At 34.9% G+C, this 19,107-nt stretch overlaps 1 protein-coding gene across 1 annotated transcript in view; it reads right to left on the minus strand.

Annotated features, from left to right (window-relative positions):
* Window positions 1–19,107, minus strand: part of PAM (peptidylglycine alpha-amidating monooxygenase) — a 279,448-nt gene that overhangs the window by 78,283 nt on the left and 182,058 nt on the right. The window contains exons 8-12 of the mRNA XM_012001518.1: window positions 5,326–5,374; window positions 3,761–3,828; window positions 2,589–2,669; window positions 2,227–2,303; window positions 1,129–1,232 (exon numbers count right to left, since the gene is read on the minus strand). Of these exons, the coding sequence (XP_011856908.1) occupies window positions 1,129–1,232; window positions 2,227–2,303; window positions 2,589–2,669; window positions 3,761–3,828; window positions 5,326–5,374 (379 nt within the window). The remainder of the gene's footprint in view (window positions 1–1,128; window positions 1,233–2,226; window positions 2,304–2,588; window positions 2,670–3,760; window positions 3,829–5,325; window positions 5,375–19,107) is intronic.

Consider the following 19,107-nt stretch of genomic DNA (forward strand, 5'->3'; position numbering starts at 1 on the left):
TCAAATCTAGTTATGCCTCCTTTGTCAGTCCTTTTCTTACCATCAACATTTCCCATAACTCAATAATACTATTGCTTTCCTGAAGTCTCTTTCCCAAATTTAGCACATTTATCAAAAACCAAAGCTGTTGGAAACTATTTCTGTAACAGAAATTGATAAAGTTTTATTTGTTTTATCCTTAGCCTTAAAGTTTATGCTTACTAATATAAAAAAGCCATTTAGAGTGACATAAAAATTCTTTTACACCATAGCAAATGTTCCTGCTTTCTTTTTTAAACCTGCCTCAGTACCTTTTCCCTTTCTCCATACAGCCAACAGTTAGTGTTGCTATCACAAGAATCATCTTGAGGGCATCTAAAGCATATTTTCAGATGCTTACTTTCTGTAACTTCTCTTTGATTAAGAGATAAATGGTTTAAAACTCTAGCTTCCAGATGGCATCAGTAATATTTTAAAACCTTGTTTAACATAAAAAGAAGTCTCCTTGATTCTTTTCTATCAAAAAGTATGAAAAGAAACTACCTTTCATTTTTCATTTAGGTAAGTTTTTTTTAAAGAGTTCATAGTACTTTGAAAATTTTACGTAGTGTTATAGGATATAATTATTTCAAGGAGGCCCACTATTTAAAAAACCATTTAAAAGGCTCGACATTCTTTTTTGATAAAGTGTTGCATATTATTATCCTTATTTAGTAGACTAAACAACTGGAAATTAAATTCACAGGAGTTTTAACATCATGGTTCTGAGTATTTAACGGGAATCACCAAATGTAGACCCCGTGAACACAGGGCAAAAAGGCACTTAAGAAAAAATTGTCATTATCATTATATTTTCTTTATTAAGATGAGCCTGAGGAAGAAATATGAAGTCTTTGGTAATTATAATATTTAGAGGTATGATACCGAAGGTTTTGAGGAAGTAAGAAAAAGAGAAGCATGAAAAAATGAGCATATGTTCTGGGGTTTCTCCAAATCAATCAGTTTTGAAATGATAAAATGCTACAGTTTGTTGTAACTGTCCATGACAGGACAAAAAATGTACAATTTATTCACAAAGATAGCTGTAACCTGTAATCATGCCTTATCCCAATAAAATATCTTTAAATAGTGGAATGTGCAGAATCATACCCAATGTGTGTGGCTTCTGTCCTTCCTTCACCAGTGAATACACATCTTGCAGCCAGTAGGTCACCAAAACTTACATCAACTGGGTGCTCCACAGGGTAGAAAGCCTACCAAAAAGACAAACACAATGAATCATTAATATTACCAATAAAATCCAGAACTACATGCTTGATTGTGTTCCTTACCCTTTTTTTTTGAGGGTTTTATCATGAAGGGATGTTGAATTTTATCAAATGCTTTTTTTTTTTTTTTGAGATGGAGTCTCACTCTGTTGCCCAGGCTGGAGTGCAGTGGTGCAGTCTTGGCTTACTGCAAGCTCCACTTCCGGATTCAAGTGATTCTCCTGCCTCAGCCTCCCAAGTAGCTGGGACTACAGGCGCCTGCCACCATGCCAGGCTAAGTTTTTGTATTTTTAGTAGAGACGGGGTTTCACCGTGTTAGTCAGGATGGTCTCGATCTCCTGACCTCATGATCCACCAGCCTCGGCCTCCCAAAGTGTTGGGATTACAGGCGTGAGCCACCGCGCCCGGCTATCAAATGCTTTTTCAGCATCCATTCAACTGATCAGAGGGTTTTTGACCTTAATTCTATTGATACAATATATCACAGAACCACATACTTTAATAATGTGAAGCTTGGTACACTCTGGGTAGAGAGGACGAAGACAGATAGTGAAACAGACACACACAAACACACACACACACACACAAATAATCACTGGATAAAAAGAGTTCACCTTTAATTAATCACTTTATATTTTATGACAAGAGCACCAAACTTTGAAATAAACAAATAAGTACTATTAGCAAATGCATCCCATAAAAATCAGAATAAATGTGATAATAGAAGAGCTGTCTGAAATTCTGTCTCTGAACAAATGATGGGATGTAAAAGGCCACCAACATGCTTTGACCATATTGAGAAAACTAATAAAGCACCAAATAGGAAACTGCAAAAAAGAGATTACACAGCTCAGTTATACAGCTAAGGCAGATTTAGAGATTTTTAGAGAAAGTCATAAGAGTTGCATAATAATTTTTAAAAATTACTTTCTGCTGGTTAATATTTTTTTCTCTCAAAATTAAACTAGATTTTACACACCTGTGGCAGCTGAGGGCTCTGTCGTCCAATCAGTGTCCACTGTCCATTTCTTACTCTGTATCCACTTACTACCTTACCTGTAATAAACACAAATTTTAATCATATAATATAATGAGGTATTAGAAAAACAAAAGGCATATTTACTTTCCTACTTTAAAGTAGAAATCTGAGTATTTTCAGAGCCGCAAATACTGAGTATCTTAGTAAAAACAATATGATAAAACAGCATAAAATATTTCAAGGTCTTACATGAAATCACTTTCATTGAAACAGACTTAAGGTCAAACACAATTCCCATTTTAATTTATGGCACCAGGAAGCATAATGGTAAATATTTATAATTTAACATGTAAAGTTCTTACCTAAATGGTGAGTGTGAACTCTATAGGCAAAGACATGCATTGGATAATTTTTATAATGGCATGAAATGTCAGAATTCACCACTGTGGGAAATGAAAACACAGACAAAAGTCACTATTCAACTGGAAAATGACATTATTCTTGTCTAAAAGTATGCACAGGGTATTCACAAGATGCTAGGGACTGAGGTTTTCTTATGACTTAAACACACAAGATATTAAGCACTTATTCTGTGCCAGCCATTTTACTCACATGAATTCAGAACCCCTTGCCTTATATTTTTATTTTATTCATAAACAGAATGACTAGAAACAAATCAAAATACTCTGTTAGTGAAAACGTAGGCTTAATTTGTTACCTTTAGCTTGAAATTTATCCAGTTGAGAAAGCTTAAAAATTGGTTTTTATTTTTGGAATGGAATAATTTTTGAAAAATTGAATGCAGACACCTAAGATCACTAGATTGACAGTTCCTGTTGAGAAGAGGACATTTCATATTGTTCCTTCCTTACAGTCTAACACAGTAACTATTCAATAAATATTCATTTTATAATAGATGAAAAATGGTAACAAAGAGACCATACTGGTCATTAACTTTAAGAGATTCCCAGGGAAAACAAATGAACAATATATCATATGGCACTTTCATTAGAGGATCATAACATATATTGATAAATAATATTATACTTACTCTCATCGCTTCTAGTAAACTTGGGAGAATCAGCTATGATCATCCCCATTTTGCAAGTAAAGTAATAAGCCAACTATATCCAAGTTTAAAGACTAAGTTGGTGTTGGATTTGCTAGTCGTTTAATTTGTAAACCTTTCTATGTAGAAGTTTGTGTTACTGCTCATTATGCAGTGTGTCCTCTGCATCTCAAGAATGGATGATTTACTTTTAAATACTCAAGATTTATTCTTTAATTTATATAACACACATCTACCCAAGGGCCTCAATTCCTAGCATCTCAGCAAAGAATGGAAAAGTAATAAACCACTGGCTTGGAATAATACAAAAATCTATTTTAAATCTAAGGACAATAAAGTATTGGTTTATTTTTCCAAGACCTAAAAATATTGATTATTTCTAAAGTTTATAAAAAATACACCATAAATCCATTTCTACAGTTTAGGTAATGAGGTAATGGTAAATATTAAAAAATCATTACTCACCTTTTTCTCCTGCTGGGATAACAGTGTCAACAGACATCATAAGGTACATGCCAGCAATTAAAGGCTGTCTGCAGAAAAAAATAATATTTTTCTAAATTACCTGAAAAAGTCAAAATGACGTTTTGGAAAAACACCATATACCTCAATACTCTGGTTTATAAAATGTGATGCTCGTGAACATCAAAATGAAATAGAAAATGAGGAAGAATTTTTTTTCCTTAAAAAATAATTTTTCATGTGAAGGCAGGCTCTAAATGGTTCCTGTGATAGCTAACTTTACATGTCGACTTGGCCAGGTGCCTGGTTGTTTGGTCAAACACTAGTCTAGGTGTTGCTGGGTAGGTGATTTTTAAATGTGATTAACCTTTAAATTAAACTTTGAGTAAAGCAGATTATTTTCCATAGTGTGGGTGGGCTTCATCTAATCCATTGAAAGCCCGAAGAGAAAAGACTAAGGTCCCCTCAAAAGGAAAGGATTCTGCCTGTGAATTGCCTTTGGACTCAAGAATGCAACATCAACCCTTCCTTGAATTTCCAATTGGCCCAATGGATTTAGAACTTAATCAGTCCCCACAATAGTGTCAGCCAATCCCTTACAACAACTCTTTCTCTTTCTCTCTATCCTATTGGTTCAGGTTTCTTTGGAGAACCTTGACTAATCAGCTCTCATGATTCCTAGCTGTGACATTCATGCCCTGGTCTAATCCCCTCCCCTTTAATGTGGGCTAAAAGAAGTATAGTAACTTATCTTTTTAAACATTTTTAACATTTTTTTTTATTTTCATAGATTTTTGGGGAACGGTGGTATTTGGTTACCTAAATTCTTTAGTGGTGATTTCTGAGATTTTGGTGCACCCATCATCTAAGCAGTATACACTGAACTCAATTTGTAGCCTTTTATCCCTCACCTCCTTCCCACCCTTTCCCCCTGAGGGAGTCCTCAAAGTCCATTGCATCATTCTGATGCCTTTGCATCCTCATAGCTTAGCTCCCACTTATGAGTGAGAACATACAATGTTTGGTTTTCCATTCCTGAGTTACTTAGTAACTTATCTTTAACAAACAGAATATGGCAAAAGTGATGGTATGTCATTTCAAACATTAGGTTACTGAAAGGCTTCCATTTTGCATGCACGCCCACTCTTGCTTTTTTTGCTTACTTTCTATGATGGAGGCCAGTTGCCATATTGTGAGCTGCCCTGTTTATAGCCCGCTTAGCAAGGATATGAGGGCGATCTCCAGCCAACACTCAGCAAAGAACTGAAGCCTGCTGACAATCATGTGAGTGATGTTGGAAGTGACTCCTCCCCAGTCAAGCCTTAAGTTGACTGAAGCCCCAGTCAAGATTCTGACTACAGCCTCTGTGTGAGACCACATGCCTGAGGATCCAGCTAAGTGTGCCCAATTACTGACATACAGGAAAATGAGACAATACATATTTGTTGTTTTCAGCCAGTTAGTTTAGGTAAATTTTTACCCACAGATAATTAATACAGTGAACTTCCCACTCTAAGTTCACAAAGATTTAAATTTGCTGCTGCTCTAGGAAAAATGGAAGTACTTACGGCAGACGTGTGAGGTGTAAGGACACACCAGAACAGTCCTTGTGATTATCTGAAAACACACATAGAAACACATATCTTAAATATGAAAATGTAGAAAACAGATTTCAAACTAGTAAGTTTGAAATTATTATAACCAAATATTTTAAAACACAAGTTATGTTTCATCTGTATTGTTCTTTATGATTTATTGAGTACTTTCATATCCAGTAATTCCTTTAATTGCCAATGTATCATAACAGCAAAAACAGAACTACCATTTCATGCAGTCTATGGTGTTTCTTGACTCATCAAATTGACCAATATATTGACTTTCCTGCAGACATACTAAATACTAGAAAGTTGTTGCTACTCTCTATGCATTATCTGTATTGTTGAAAAACCCAGAAAAGTTGCTAACTAAAATAGTTTGCTCCATGCTGCACCAAACAACAGACTTTTTTATTTTTTAAAAAGTGTAGTTCATAAGTTAGGTTTTCATATACTTTAGGCATTGTTGAAGTCTACTGACACTCATATATTCATTATTTCAAAACAGAATTTTACTATTGTAGAGACTTTTAATTTCTTCAGTTTATTTCCACAGTTTGACCTAAAGAGCCCATATGCTTGCACATATACACAGTGAGAAGTTCCAGTGGGAGCAACTTGAATGCCCTCAAACAAGGTGGTCTGGAGGCCAGCAGGGGTCGTGGATCCACAGCTGCTCCTATAGCAGGTGGCAGTTTTGACAAGCAGCATATTTCAGCCTCAGTGTTTGGTGTGAAGATTATGACCTCCAACACGATCCCTGCCAGAGTGATGCATTATTATTTCCATAACCTCTATGCTGATCTTACTTCTATGAACTCAGAAACTTCAGCTAGTTTTGCATATTTCCCTGATGATTTGCAGTGTGCTCTGACTTTGCCCTTCTGTTGTAATACAGTGCTTGGGCCACAAGATATGAAACCTCCTAAGAATTAATTCATTTCAATTCACTAGGCTATATATAAAATCTGTCTCTGACTGCATCATCATAAAAGCACTTGACACTTAAAACGTTTATTGCAATAAAAAATTGATGCTTCTGCTAATATTTTACCACATAAAATGAAAAAACAATCAGTACTGAGAGAGTTAAGAACTGTACAGAAAATGAACTCAGAATATCAAAATCATATATCCTGGCTGAAAAAGCCAGCTGGATAGACTTATTTTGTGACTAGAATGAATGTAAAAAGGAGAAAGGAGAGAAGAATTGATAGCAAAGTTAACTCAGAGTCGAGGACCACAGAAATGGAATCCTGCTGCTTAAAAAACAGATGGGAACTGCCGTGAGTCAAAGAACTAAAATAATCAAATAAGAGGATTGAATTTGAAGGAAAGGCAGAAAGGAAGCAAAATATATTTATACATATTTCTGTATTTTTTACATATATTTAGTTTATAGTTTATATAAGCTATATGAACTACAGATTTACATTTCAACATAAATATTGAATTTATATTTCAGTATTAATATTGCACATTTCCACATGCCAGATTTGTCAGGTAGAAGGTATGAGATTCATTTGTATTTTTCAATCTTGCAGAATTATTTGATTATAGGATAGTGTCTTACAGGACCATCATCAGTTTTCAACTAGGTGCTCACTGAGTTCCTTTGTCGAAGAGAAGTAAAATCTAGGTATTTAATACTCAGTAGATTAGCACTAGTGATCCATATTTATACCAGTAAGAAACTCTAAGTAGTCTACAATTGAGATAACTTAAGTAAAGAACTTAGCACTCTATTTAGAGCATAGGAAAAATTCACTAAATGCTTAGTTATTATTATTCCATTGGTAGATTTCAAAAAAAATTCAGCACATGAATATTTTATTTTCAAGAAATGTATTTTCACAGTTTTGAGTGTGAAATTTCTTTAATGAAAGAAACTGAAGCACATCAAATTTCTCCAAGTAATAACACAGGACCAGAAAAAAGCAGGAAAAACATGGGAACATTAAAAGGGTAAAATAGTTTAAAAAAAGAAATTAGAATTGAAATTTGGTATGTTGAAGATATTGTGCAAAACATGTTCTCAGAAGGGTCTGAACTAGGTAGATACAGAATAAAATCATAAGTGAAGCAAAGAAATTTTAGTAAGATAAATACCATGGTCTGGCTAAAATGAAATTCTTAAATTAGAGGCCATGGGACCGTGAGGAAGTTGATAATGTTTCCGGTCCTTCCATGACTTTTAGTAACAATGCACTCCTTGACCAGACCCAAGACAACCTGATTGTTTTTCTGAGTATTGGGCTTGAAGTCAGTTCAACGGGATCCTAGGTTTGCAGAAAAGATAGTGAGGTCATTTTTGTGTTGATATCGAAATTATTCTTTCAATGTACATTCACTTATTCTATACAACATTATCATGCAAAAGTCCTAACAGCTGTTCTTTTAAGGTGGTTTCATTTATTCTTATTTTAGTTTTATTATTCCAAAGTAAATATTCTTTTCTTTCATTGGGTTGGGCTCCAGGTTAACTCTCTCTCGAAGGTACACAGGTAAATACTTGGCCTTTAGCTACTAATGTCCTGTATTTACAGAGAATTGAACCCCAAGACATCCCTGTTAAAAAGATGTTTCATAGTGATTGTTCTCTTGCAGTAAAAATAATTTTAGTGTAAGGGGTCTTAAGATATGGAGATGAAACTTCATTCACTAGATAGGTATAAGGTAAAACTGAGAGGGATATTTCATTATGTCATTATATTCCATTATAATGTCATATGCATGTAGAAGAAGCTTTTGTAATGTTGAAGATATTTACAGTGGAAAAGTTGAAATAATAATTTTTAAAAAGAAATGTAAAATAGCCATGTCTGATAATGCCTTAGAGGCACATCACAACATAGGACAGTATTGCAGTGCTGGTGGTTGGGTGGTAAGACTTCCAAAGAGTAGTCTGATAATGAAAGAAATGAGTATTTCCAGATACTGGATGAGACTTCAAAATAGCATTCAATCAGAATCTAATTTTAAGGAAGATGAAACTGAATGACTACTTCACCAGGGTCTGAGCTTGCCTTTGAGAAATTGCTTTCCTCTGCTCAGGCAGAGATGTATAACCACACTGAAGTATTTTATCAGATACGCAGACTCATAGAATCTCAGAACCGAAAAGAAAACCAGACATGATGGAGTTCAAATCTTACACTTTATGGATAGGAAAAAGAGGTCACAGAGATTAAGTGTGTTGCCTCTTAAGGTAATTCAGCTAATTGGTGACACATCTGAGTGTCAAATATAATTCTCTAATATTAATGTTTAATAAATGCTATTTACTAGGAAAAAAAGGCAAAAATAAAAAATAAGGGTTCCATCTCTTAGAGATTTCCAAGGTTCAAATACCTTGGAAGCTAAGATAAAGGAATTAAGCAAGAATAGATAAGTAACCAGTGGTACTTAAGGACATACACTTAAGTAGGAAGCTCAATTCTCTTAATGGGAGGTGAATGCATGGGATATGAGGTTATCCATCCCAAACTATTTAGCTTGCTTTTCTCATAATAGCTTGTAGTTCCTGCTTGGATTCATAGCTAAGTAGTAAAGTATGTGGAATAATGCATGATAATAACCTACTATATCTTATGTTCTTAGATGATCTTAGATGGTTCTGTTGATCTCTCCTAATTTTTCCTCTAGAGATAGTGCTCTATACTTTATGAGCTCATCTTGTCCTGGTTGTTTCCTGCTTCAATCTAAAGAGAGATTAACTGCTGATCCTGAGGGAACCAATGTATTGTTATAAATGATGTCCTACTAATTGGGAACATCCTTCAGAAAGACATTTGTAGAGTGATTTTCAATTCACCACACTCTCCTAGGAAGGTGAAGGTAAAGGTTAGGAGCACACTCATTTCCTACTATTCCAAGCCACCCTTTTGGATAATGGATTCTTTCTTTAAGGAGGTACTAAAAAGTATGCCTGAAACCACTGCCAAGTCTTAGGAGAAACAAAAAGAAGTAACATCTTCAATAATAAAAATTAGGCGGGGCACAATGGCTCATGCCCATAATCCCAGCACTCTGGAAGACTGAGGCAGGTGAATCACTTGTCCCCAGGAGTTTGAGACCAGCCTGGACAATATGGTGAAACTGTATCTCTACAAAAAAAAAAAAAAAAAAATTAGCCAGGCGTGCTGGCGTGTGACTGTAGCCCCAGCTACTTGTGAGGATTGCTTGTGCCCGGGAGGTCGAGGCTGCAGTAAGCCAAGACTACACCACTGCACTTCAGCCTGGGTGACAGAGTGTTTCAAAAAAAAAATTTTTTTTTAGGAAATTTGGAAGCAAATAATTCTAAACTGCATCATATCTTCCCACCCTCCCAGAGTGTTCTGAACTAATTTAAAGGCCACCTTCTCTACATTCTCTGTCTTGAAACTACAAACAAAAATGAATCAGGGGTATCATTTTTATATTATCAGTAAATGCAAATGACTTTGCAATAATACACATACATAGATGTTGTAATAACTATTTGACTATTAAGCTGTTTTGATCTTTACCTTATGGTTCTTTGTTCTAAATTAGTAACATTAAATTACTGGGACAGGATGTTTTGCTGGGACTAAATCATGGCTCCCAAGGTGATCAAGTAGGAGTAGGAGATTATTTGGGGATTGATTTCTAAAGTTGAGGGAAATTTCATATAATTATAATTACTTTGAAAATCCCTTAGGAGAATAAAGACTGAGGTCTCCTAATAGATCCAACACAGCCAGTTTCCTTAGCATTGGAACAGATCACTGTCAGTTGTGTCAGTTGGGCCATGTTGTTTTTTTAAAAAGATATTTCTATACAGTTGGGCTATGTTATATAAAAAAGGTCATTTCTGTGCAACTGAAACTCTGCTGCAGAGAGATGGGACATATGTATGAGTGGCAAATAAAAAATGAACCCAACTGAGGGAACAGCGGATCCAGATCTTGTGTTCACTTTGGGCTCTATTAGAGGTGATGAATGAAACTCCGGTTTTAATGAAGCTAAGACACAGCTCCTTTTTTTTTTTTTTTTGTACTATCTGGATTAGAAATGCAGGTACTAAAGTCAGTTAACACTACTTAAAAAATGGTGGTCATCCAAATTAACCAGAAAATTCATATATTAAAGTTTTTTTAAATTAGTTCCTTTAAAACAAAATCTGAGTACCAGATTTTTTAAAATTAGTTCCTTCAAAACAAAATCTGAGTTAGCAGTCCTGAGCATCAGGACTCTCCAGGTACCGATACATCGAGATAAAAAAGTCTCCATTCAAAAGCATCAACACTTTAAGCTGTCATGGCAAATGTGTATCTGCTTAGCAAAATATAACTGAAATAGGGGCACTGTTAATACATGACACCAGCTACACCGAGGTTTTCCTGGAGGCTGCTGAAAGCTGGGTTAGCAGACAAGCTTCAGTGCTAAATAAACCAGCACGACGGGAAAAAAAATCTTCAAAAATAATTCCTTTTGAAACTGTCACTGCATTGAGTTAGCCTCTTTTGATTTTGTATTCACTGCTATGGGACTAGAAATTACTAGTTTCCATTTGCCTTGTGGCAAGGAAGAGAAAATGCATTTACGCATCCTGCAAGATGACGACTTTCACAAATGATGGCCTGTGCTGTTCCCAAAAGAGATAAAAATGGAAGGCAGGAAGGCAGGCACTACAACCGCTTTTATAATAGCTCTGTATGTGGAGGGTGTTATGGCACAACTAATGTAAAAGCACTTTCCTGTTTCCATCTCTTATGAATGCAAAAAATGTGAGTCTACAGTGAAGTTATGATTTATACTATTTCATCTCTCACAATTATGAACCTGCTCCAGAGGCATCCTTCCAAGAAAGTCAAATTAAAAGATAAAACCCACCAATCCTCGATAAATAAAGTTATTTTTTAGAGGTATGGTGCTAAGTTTCAAAATTATTGATTGGCTTTAGAACTCTTTATGGAACTCTGATACAGAGAAAAGTGCACAAATCAGAAAGTACAGATCCAGGAAACTTAAAAAACTAACACATCCATGTAACCAGCACCCCAAAATCCTCCACTCACATCCCCTTCCTGAGGCATTACATTTTAAACCTTTATATTTACGTACATACCATATTTAAACATTTATTTGTCTTTCTGAAAGAGGTGTCTTTTGGCCAAAACCAAAAGACACATTTAACTAACTTGTTCACTTGCTTCATGGGCTTTGGTTGGGCAGTTTTAAACATTACACTTGGTTACCAAGAAGTATTCACTTTTTTATTTCCCCTTTCTTCTGGTCAAAAGGCCTACTAACTACTTTTCATTTTCTTACCTCTGTTTTATTTATATATATATATATAGCATTATAGATTATAAAATATATATAGCATTATATATATATATACACACACACACACACTTTAAATGATAATCTCAATTTCCTCTTGCATTGTCCCAATTATTATCTGTTTTTCCCCGAGTCCAGAATGTAGCTGCAAAAGTCTAGAAACCATAAACAAAGTACTAGTTAAAATAAATCATGTAATGAAAAGGGATTGAAGAGCTTTGATTTTTAAAAGTCCTTTTAAATACAATTTAAAATATAAAGCTGAAAACTATTTCTCATATAAAATTATTACAAATTTTTGATAGTCTTGAGGGTGTTTTCATATATATGTGTGTGTATATACATATATAAAAGGTTTCCTTTCATTCCCATTGGAATTGTCAACTATTTTGTGCAACAATGTGTAGTCCCTCTTTTGTTTTACTTAAACCTCTAAAGACTCATGGTAAACCAAGGAAGGGTAACCTGGCAGGAAAACTAACCCATTTTGTTGGGAACACAGAAAGTTTATATTCTGCAAAAGCTATAATTTAATTGGCATAAATATATTTTTTAAGGTCAACCTAAAATCAGTATCTACATTTTCAACCCAATCATCTTAATCTACTTAAAATACTATTCTGTATTGCGTTTTGGTTCTTTGGTGAAAAAATAAATCCAAAATATCTAATTTACATATAATTATGTATGCATGTAGTCTCTGGTATTAATTAGGGAATACACTTTGAACATTATACCTCATACATTTGATTTAGTATTAATTTTTCCATCATTCAATATGTTTATGTAGTAATGTAGCATGAGGATTAAAAAAGTAACATTTATAAGGCACTTCTAAATCAAAAAGTAGTATATAAATGCTAAGTATGATTACTGTGTTAATGAAAAAAATACCGAAACCCTTCAGTGACCTGAATTATCTCTCAACATTCCCTTAGAATTTTGCAAGACTTTATACTATAAGACAAAGCGTCAGCATAAGAAGGGTCTGTGGCTACTGACCAGATTTTACTTTACTTTCAGTTATTATTTGGGGTATGTCGCAGTTAAATAGTGAAACAAGGATAAGACGTACTTGCAAAGAAATGAGACTCAAAAAGTGTGAGGGAGGACAGATGGTCCCACAAGAAGAAAGAGTTTTGAAAGTTTTTAAAGATGGAAAAAGAATAATTAATATGTAATGAGAAGAAATAGAGATCAGGTGAAGGGTTTACAAACTGGATGAAAAGAATAACGTTTCTATTGGGAGAAATAGGAAGGCTAGAAGGTTCTCTTCTGCGTCTAGGGAATGTTTGATTTTATTTTGCTAATAGAATATTCTGTCAATATTATTAAACATATTTGAATGGTTTTCATCAAATACTTTTTAGGTAATGTATCTGTTTAGGGTATCCTTTCCATTTTACAAGTAAAAACAGTTAATTAACATAAAAGGAATTAGTACTAAACGGGAAATGGAATGTGTAAGTCCTAGCACTTCTCTCTAATGACTTCCTTCTTTTCCCAGAATTCCTAGAACGTAATAAACAAACATGTCAGGGCCATGAAGAGAGCAGTGGGGAACAACGTGAAAGGCAGGAAGCCTATGGGAGTGGGAGTGGTCAGTGAAAAACCTACCTCCGCTACTGTTGTGAGCGCCCTGAACTAAATTTCACTGAAACAGAATTATGTAGCTCCTAATTTTAGTCTGTGCCAGTGGGCAAGTGACTTTTTTATTTCTCCTCTTAATTTAATTGGGTTAAAAATTTAAAGCTATTTGCCATTAATTCAAATGGAATTAATTAGATGATGACTATGTAGCTCTGACCAGCTTTTAAAAATGAGTTAATAATTATGAGTGATTAAAAAAACGTGAGTTGCAAAGGCATCAATAAAGGTAAAGCATAAGGATTTCTCAAAAAACTAGAAGAACGAAATGTAAATCTGAAAAGCTAAATTGCATGTAGGAAAGCTTTTCTTTTCCCAAAAAAGACATCACTTACGCTAAATACTATATTGTTCAATGTTGAATTACTTTTTAAAAAATCCATATTTTAAGGGATAAAAAACCTTCTGAATATATTCTTTAAAAAAGAAGTATAACTGCAGTGCTTTACATATCTTCTCATAACCAAATGAATGAAAATGTAATTTCTGATACATAATGGCCATATTTAGGTATTAAAATAAACAGGTGTCCCATGGAATCAATGAGATGACTAAGGATCATTTGTCTTCCATACTAAAGACGATTAACAAAGTTGAAATGCAGCAAGCTAGAGAATCAGAGAGCTCACAGTTATGTGAAGAGACTGGCAAGAGGAAAAAGTACTGCAGGATAATAGGCTTCTTTTAGATCATTTGGGAGGTATTAAATAGTCCTGAAATCATTCACATGACTCACATCAAGCTGCTTGTGTATAATGAAGGTTAGAGAAGAACATGAAGAATATCCGATTACAATTCTGAAATCAGTGGGATTATCAAGCAGCCTGATTTAGAAATATCTCTACATGATAAAGGAAACGGATTACTTCAGACATGAAAATGAAAAGGCATAAATGAGATGAAGTAAACCACTCTGATCTTTATTAATATTAATTTTACTGAGCACCAGTTCATTCCACTTCATAAGTATGGCTCAAAAGACTTTTAAAAACAGTGACTCTATTACTTGTTTTATATAGTTAGAGCATGAACTTTGTTACATACACAAACTAGAAATCCAATACGAATTAAATTGTTTTGGTTTTAAATAGCACTGGACTACCTTAGGCAAGTCATGCAACCTTTCTGAGCATCGATCTTCATTTCTGTAAAACGGAAGGGTGAGGCCTGATGATCCCTTTTAGTTAGACTGTTCTCATTCTGTCACCCTGAACTCTGTTCTCTGTCTCTGATTTTAAAAACAAGTGCTTTATAAACAAATTAGTACATGACACATAACATCCTTTTCAGAAGAAGAAAACAAAAAGTCATGCTTTCCTGTTCCACAGTGCCTTCTCAGCCCATTTCAACCTCTTCTCCTTAACTGAAAAGGCCATGGCGTTTCGTGCAGGTTGAATGCTACCTTCTTGCCAATCATTTCTCTTTTCAGAGTTGGTTTCATCGACCTCTTCCTTTCCCTTTCTAGTGTCTGTCACCACATATATCCCACTTAAAAATAAAAATGTAGAAACATGAAGGAATATAAATTATTTTGGCCCATTCTTCAAAAATATATATCTAGATCAAGTGTGAAGAAGGAACATTTTTGCCCCTGTATATGGGGAGGGGAATCTCTAAGAATGTCATATATGCATTGTAAGTAGCTTCTATTAAAGAATTTTAAAATCCAAATGCCAAATTTTGTGAAAAAGTTAAGAAAATAAACTCCTCTTTGAATTTCTAAATGAAATACAGTGCTAGAAGAACTAGACAGTAATTAAATGCATTTTCTTCTTTCAAAGCTCCCCTTTTCTTAAGAGAATTGAGATTTAATTGAACTTATTTTGGTAAATGCAAATTATTCTGCTCATGTCCTAGGCCCCAGGAGATTGCCCTGACACACCTGTTGTATAGGAAAAAAAATGCAGGAGTGACTCTAATCCTTACTAGGAAAATCTGAGTGCCAGTTGTCAAAGTTTAGTTTGCATAAAAATCAATGAGGCAGCTTGTTAAAATTTCAGAATCCTGGGCCCAGTGATACTCTAGTAATACACTAGCTCTGTGAAAAATAATACACACTACTCGTGTGTATATATGTTTATTACAGTTTTTACTGGCAAAAATGTGCAGCAAACAATTTATAAATAATAATAAAATATACAATGCTTTTCATTATTAACTTCGTATAAGCAGTTGACTCTCACACAATTCTTTTCTTGACTTTTGCTCTACTTTTTAGATGGTTGTAATCACCCACTGATGGTTGTAATTGCCATGAAGTAGTTCAGACAAGAATTCTTGTTAATATTTTTGTTTAGTGAAACAACAAAGACATATGTTGGAACTGCACTTGCACATTAAGGATGTCAGCAAAATCTTTGGTGTAATGGATAATAGTGTGCAAATCCTGGAAGAGTATGTCCTAAATTTTGGGGGGCATTCACAGTAATCTACATTGCCAACATCCTCTCCATCATTTTCTCAGATCTAGACAGCCAGCAAAATAATAGATAGAACTTAGACTTGCACTATTTGTGAATTTCCATGGTGTAAATTTTTCCACCACAGCTGATTTCAATGTAAATTTTCCCACCACAGTCAATTTCAAACTACCAACATGACATCACTGCTTTAGGAAGAAATTAGCAGTAAAATAACACTTTGTAGTATTTCTACCACACAGATACAACAGGTGCAAATACCCTCAAGAGCACAGATAATAGTAAAATATAGTAAAATAATTAGGAAATAAAGATTTCTGATTATTTCTTGCCTTTATTTTTAATGATCACTATATTTAACAATCAGCTTACAAAAACACTGCAAATTACCAATTGGCTCTTGTGAGCCTATCTGAGCCAGCTCAGGCTGCCTATGCTCTACCTTCTGTGCATCTGATTCAGTAGGCCTAGTTTGAACTAGGAACTTTCATTTTAAAAAGTAGCCCAAGGAGAGTCTGTTGCAGACAGTCCTCTGATTAGATTTTGAGAAATCCTGATCTAGACTATATAACTTTAGAGGTAATTCTAATAATATTAAGATCTTCCAGTTAATTCTTATCTTTTAAATGAAACATTATAAGGAGTCTGTTTGTTTAAGTAAACACTGAGGAAAATTTTTTAAGTGTGAAAACATCTAGTGCAGGCAAGGATATGGGACTTGCTCATTCACTGTGGATTGTAAATTGGAAAAACTGTAAAGCAATTTGGTGGAATCTGTTAGGGTTTAAACACTCCATGACCCCAAAATCGCATTTCTAGGTATCTACCCTGCAGTAGCAATACATGGTTACCTAAAACATTTCTAACATTGCTTATAATAGCAAAAAACTCGCGGCATCTTTAATAGACAATAAGATACATACATTAGAGTATATCTACAAAAAAGAATATTAGGCAGCCTTTATAAATCATGGAAGAGATTTACATGTGCTGCCTTAGAAATATGTCCAGGGTACACTGTTAAGTGAAAAGCAACAACAACAGATGCAGATCTGTGGGAAATGTGATCTAATTCTTGTCCAAAAAAAAGAAAAAAGTACATATACACATATCTGATACATTAGTTTATCATCCACATATGGAAATGCTGAGATAAGCTAATGAAAAGTTGGCAGATATAAGCAATAGCTACCTGGAGTTGGGGTGGGGAGGAGTTAGGTGAGAAAGGGAGGTGTGATTGAAGAGGGTTTTATCTTTTTTTTTCAATAGTAGGGGTATTACAAATGATTTTCAACTTTTCTTTTTAATAATTTTCTATATTTTCCAAAAGAGGAAAAATAAAGTTCAGAAGAGAAGATTCTTTTAAAGGGAAAATGTGCAGATATATCCAGAGTCCTCCAATCCGTTTTAGTATTTTAACTGAAAACTCAAATATGAAGAAATAATTTCTTTGTTTTAATACCAGAATTTATTGCAATACTGAAGTCTAAACAGCTTTGGAAGCCTAAAGTTTTTTCATAAAGTTTTGGCAGCAAAATCTGACTTGAATGAATGTGATGATATTTATGTTTTATTCTTTTTTGTGTGAATATTTAAACGTTTGTTATGGAAACATTAGTGTATCTAATTAGGGATGGTACCCCAGATTCACAAAGGTGATAGAGTACATGACTTATTCAGTTTAATACCTTTCAAAAATGTTAAAACCTCCTAATTCCAGACCACATTTGCCCCCAAGCATTTGGATAAAGGTTTGTGTCCCTATCCCCATCAAGGCACACTAGAGAAACTGGAAATGGGAGTTAGGGAGAGAAGAAAGGAGAGTTGGCAGATGACATGAGTACCAGAGCCTTGAGTATAAAGAAGGAAAAGTGAGGTAAAAGTGTACCCTTCCTGGAACCATATTTCTGACACATTTCTGGATCTACCAGGGATGAGGCTTGTTTCAGCAGGGCTGCTATCCCTGGAACTGAGAACTTGGAAACACGATATGTGTTCTGGAATGAAAGATCATGATAAGAACTAACATTAGGGTCTATTCTGGAAAGGGGAATCAGATTGATGGATGATGAACATGCCAGGGTCCTATTCAGGGAAGGCCAGGATGAGTGCTTGGATGGTGCTATTTATGTCTCCCTTCCAGTGCAGAGACCCAGTGGCTTTGGGGCATCTATGTAAGCTGAGGTTGGAGAAGCAGTAACCATACCCTCCCTCCCATATTTGCAATTTCAAAGGAGATTCTTAAATATGGAAAGTAATCCGAAATACTTTAATATGCATAGGCTTAAATAATCTGGCCCATAGTATTGTGCACTTTGCAGTAGAGTGAGTAAAAGCAGGATTAATGCATTTCACTGCAAAGCATGTAGGATGAAGCTACTTGCGCAGATTGAGAGAAGACAACAGGGAAAGCAACAGGGAGCAATCTTTGACCCAGTTTCCCACTCTCTCTCCAATTAGGTATCAGGAAGTCAGGAGCACTGTAATGCTTACACTGAAGTCAGAACAACCCGCTTTATAGTGGAATGAAATAATTTTAAGCACAGTTACCTTGCCACTGATCTCTGCTCCATCTTGTTCAAAATGCATTAGCAAGGGATTTTTCCTGCGCTCACAATTTCAAAGCTTTTCCTAATAGCTTCCTGGCAGTAGTCTTCTAAGAGGTAGAGATACAGCTGGAGTCACAGAGGAATCAGAATTCCTCTGGAGTCCTCTGTTTTCTCTTCCTCCTGCCATGATTACCATTCCTACCTCTTCACTCTACTACTCTTTCAGTTGTAGTTAAATAAGAACCTTTTGTGGGTGTATATGTGTATTTGTGTGAATACAGATGCACACCCTGTGCTCAGGAACATCCACCTGTCTGGATCTAAGCTATACAGAAACCACACCCGAGTGGACCACAGCCAGCATGGAATAATGCAAGAGGGCAAGGAAAAATCAAATCTGATGGTCACAAAGTCCAGGCTGCAGTGTTCCCATATTTTTATTTTATTTTTTAATCCCCATTTTCCAGATGATCATGTTTTTATTTAAAAAGTTCCCCATAAGGGCTGCAAGCCAAAGTCTATTTATGCTCACTGATAATATGAAACTCATCTAGATTCCATATCTAACACATAAATTTAGAACAGGAAGAAGGGTGCTTATATGATATCAATCTGGTAACTTGAAACATCTACACTAGGTGTGATCTTGCCTGCTTTCCAATCCCCTCTCTCATGGCACTTACCTTGTACTGGCTCACATTATTATTATTTTTTTCTTTTTTTTAAAATTATACTTTAAGTTCTACAGTACATGTGCACAACGTGCAGGTTTGTTACATATGTATACTTGTGCCATGTTGGTGTGCTGCACCTATCAACTCGTCAGCACT

Source organism: Mandrillus leucophaeus, unplaced genomic scaffold (assembly GCF_000951045.1).
Source record: "Mandrillus leucophaeus isolate KB7577 unplaced genomic scaffold, Mleu.le_1.0 Scaffold662, whole genome shotgun sequence".
NCBI classification, from domain to species: Eukaryota; Metazoa; Chordata; class Mammalia; order Primates; family Cercopithecidae; genus Mandrillus; species Mandrillus leucophaeus.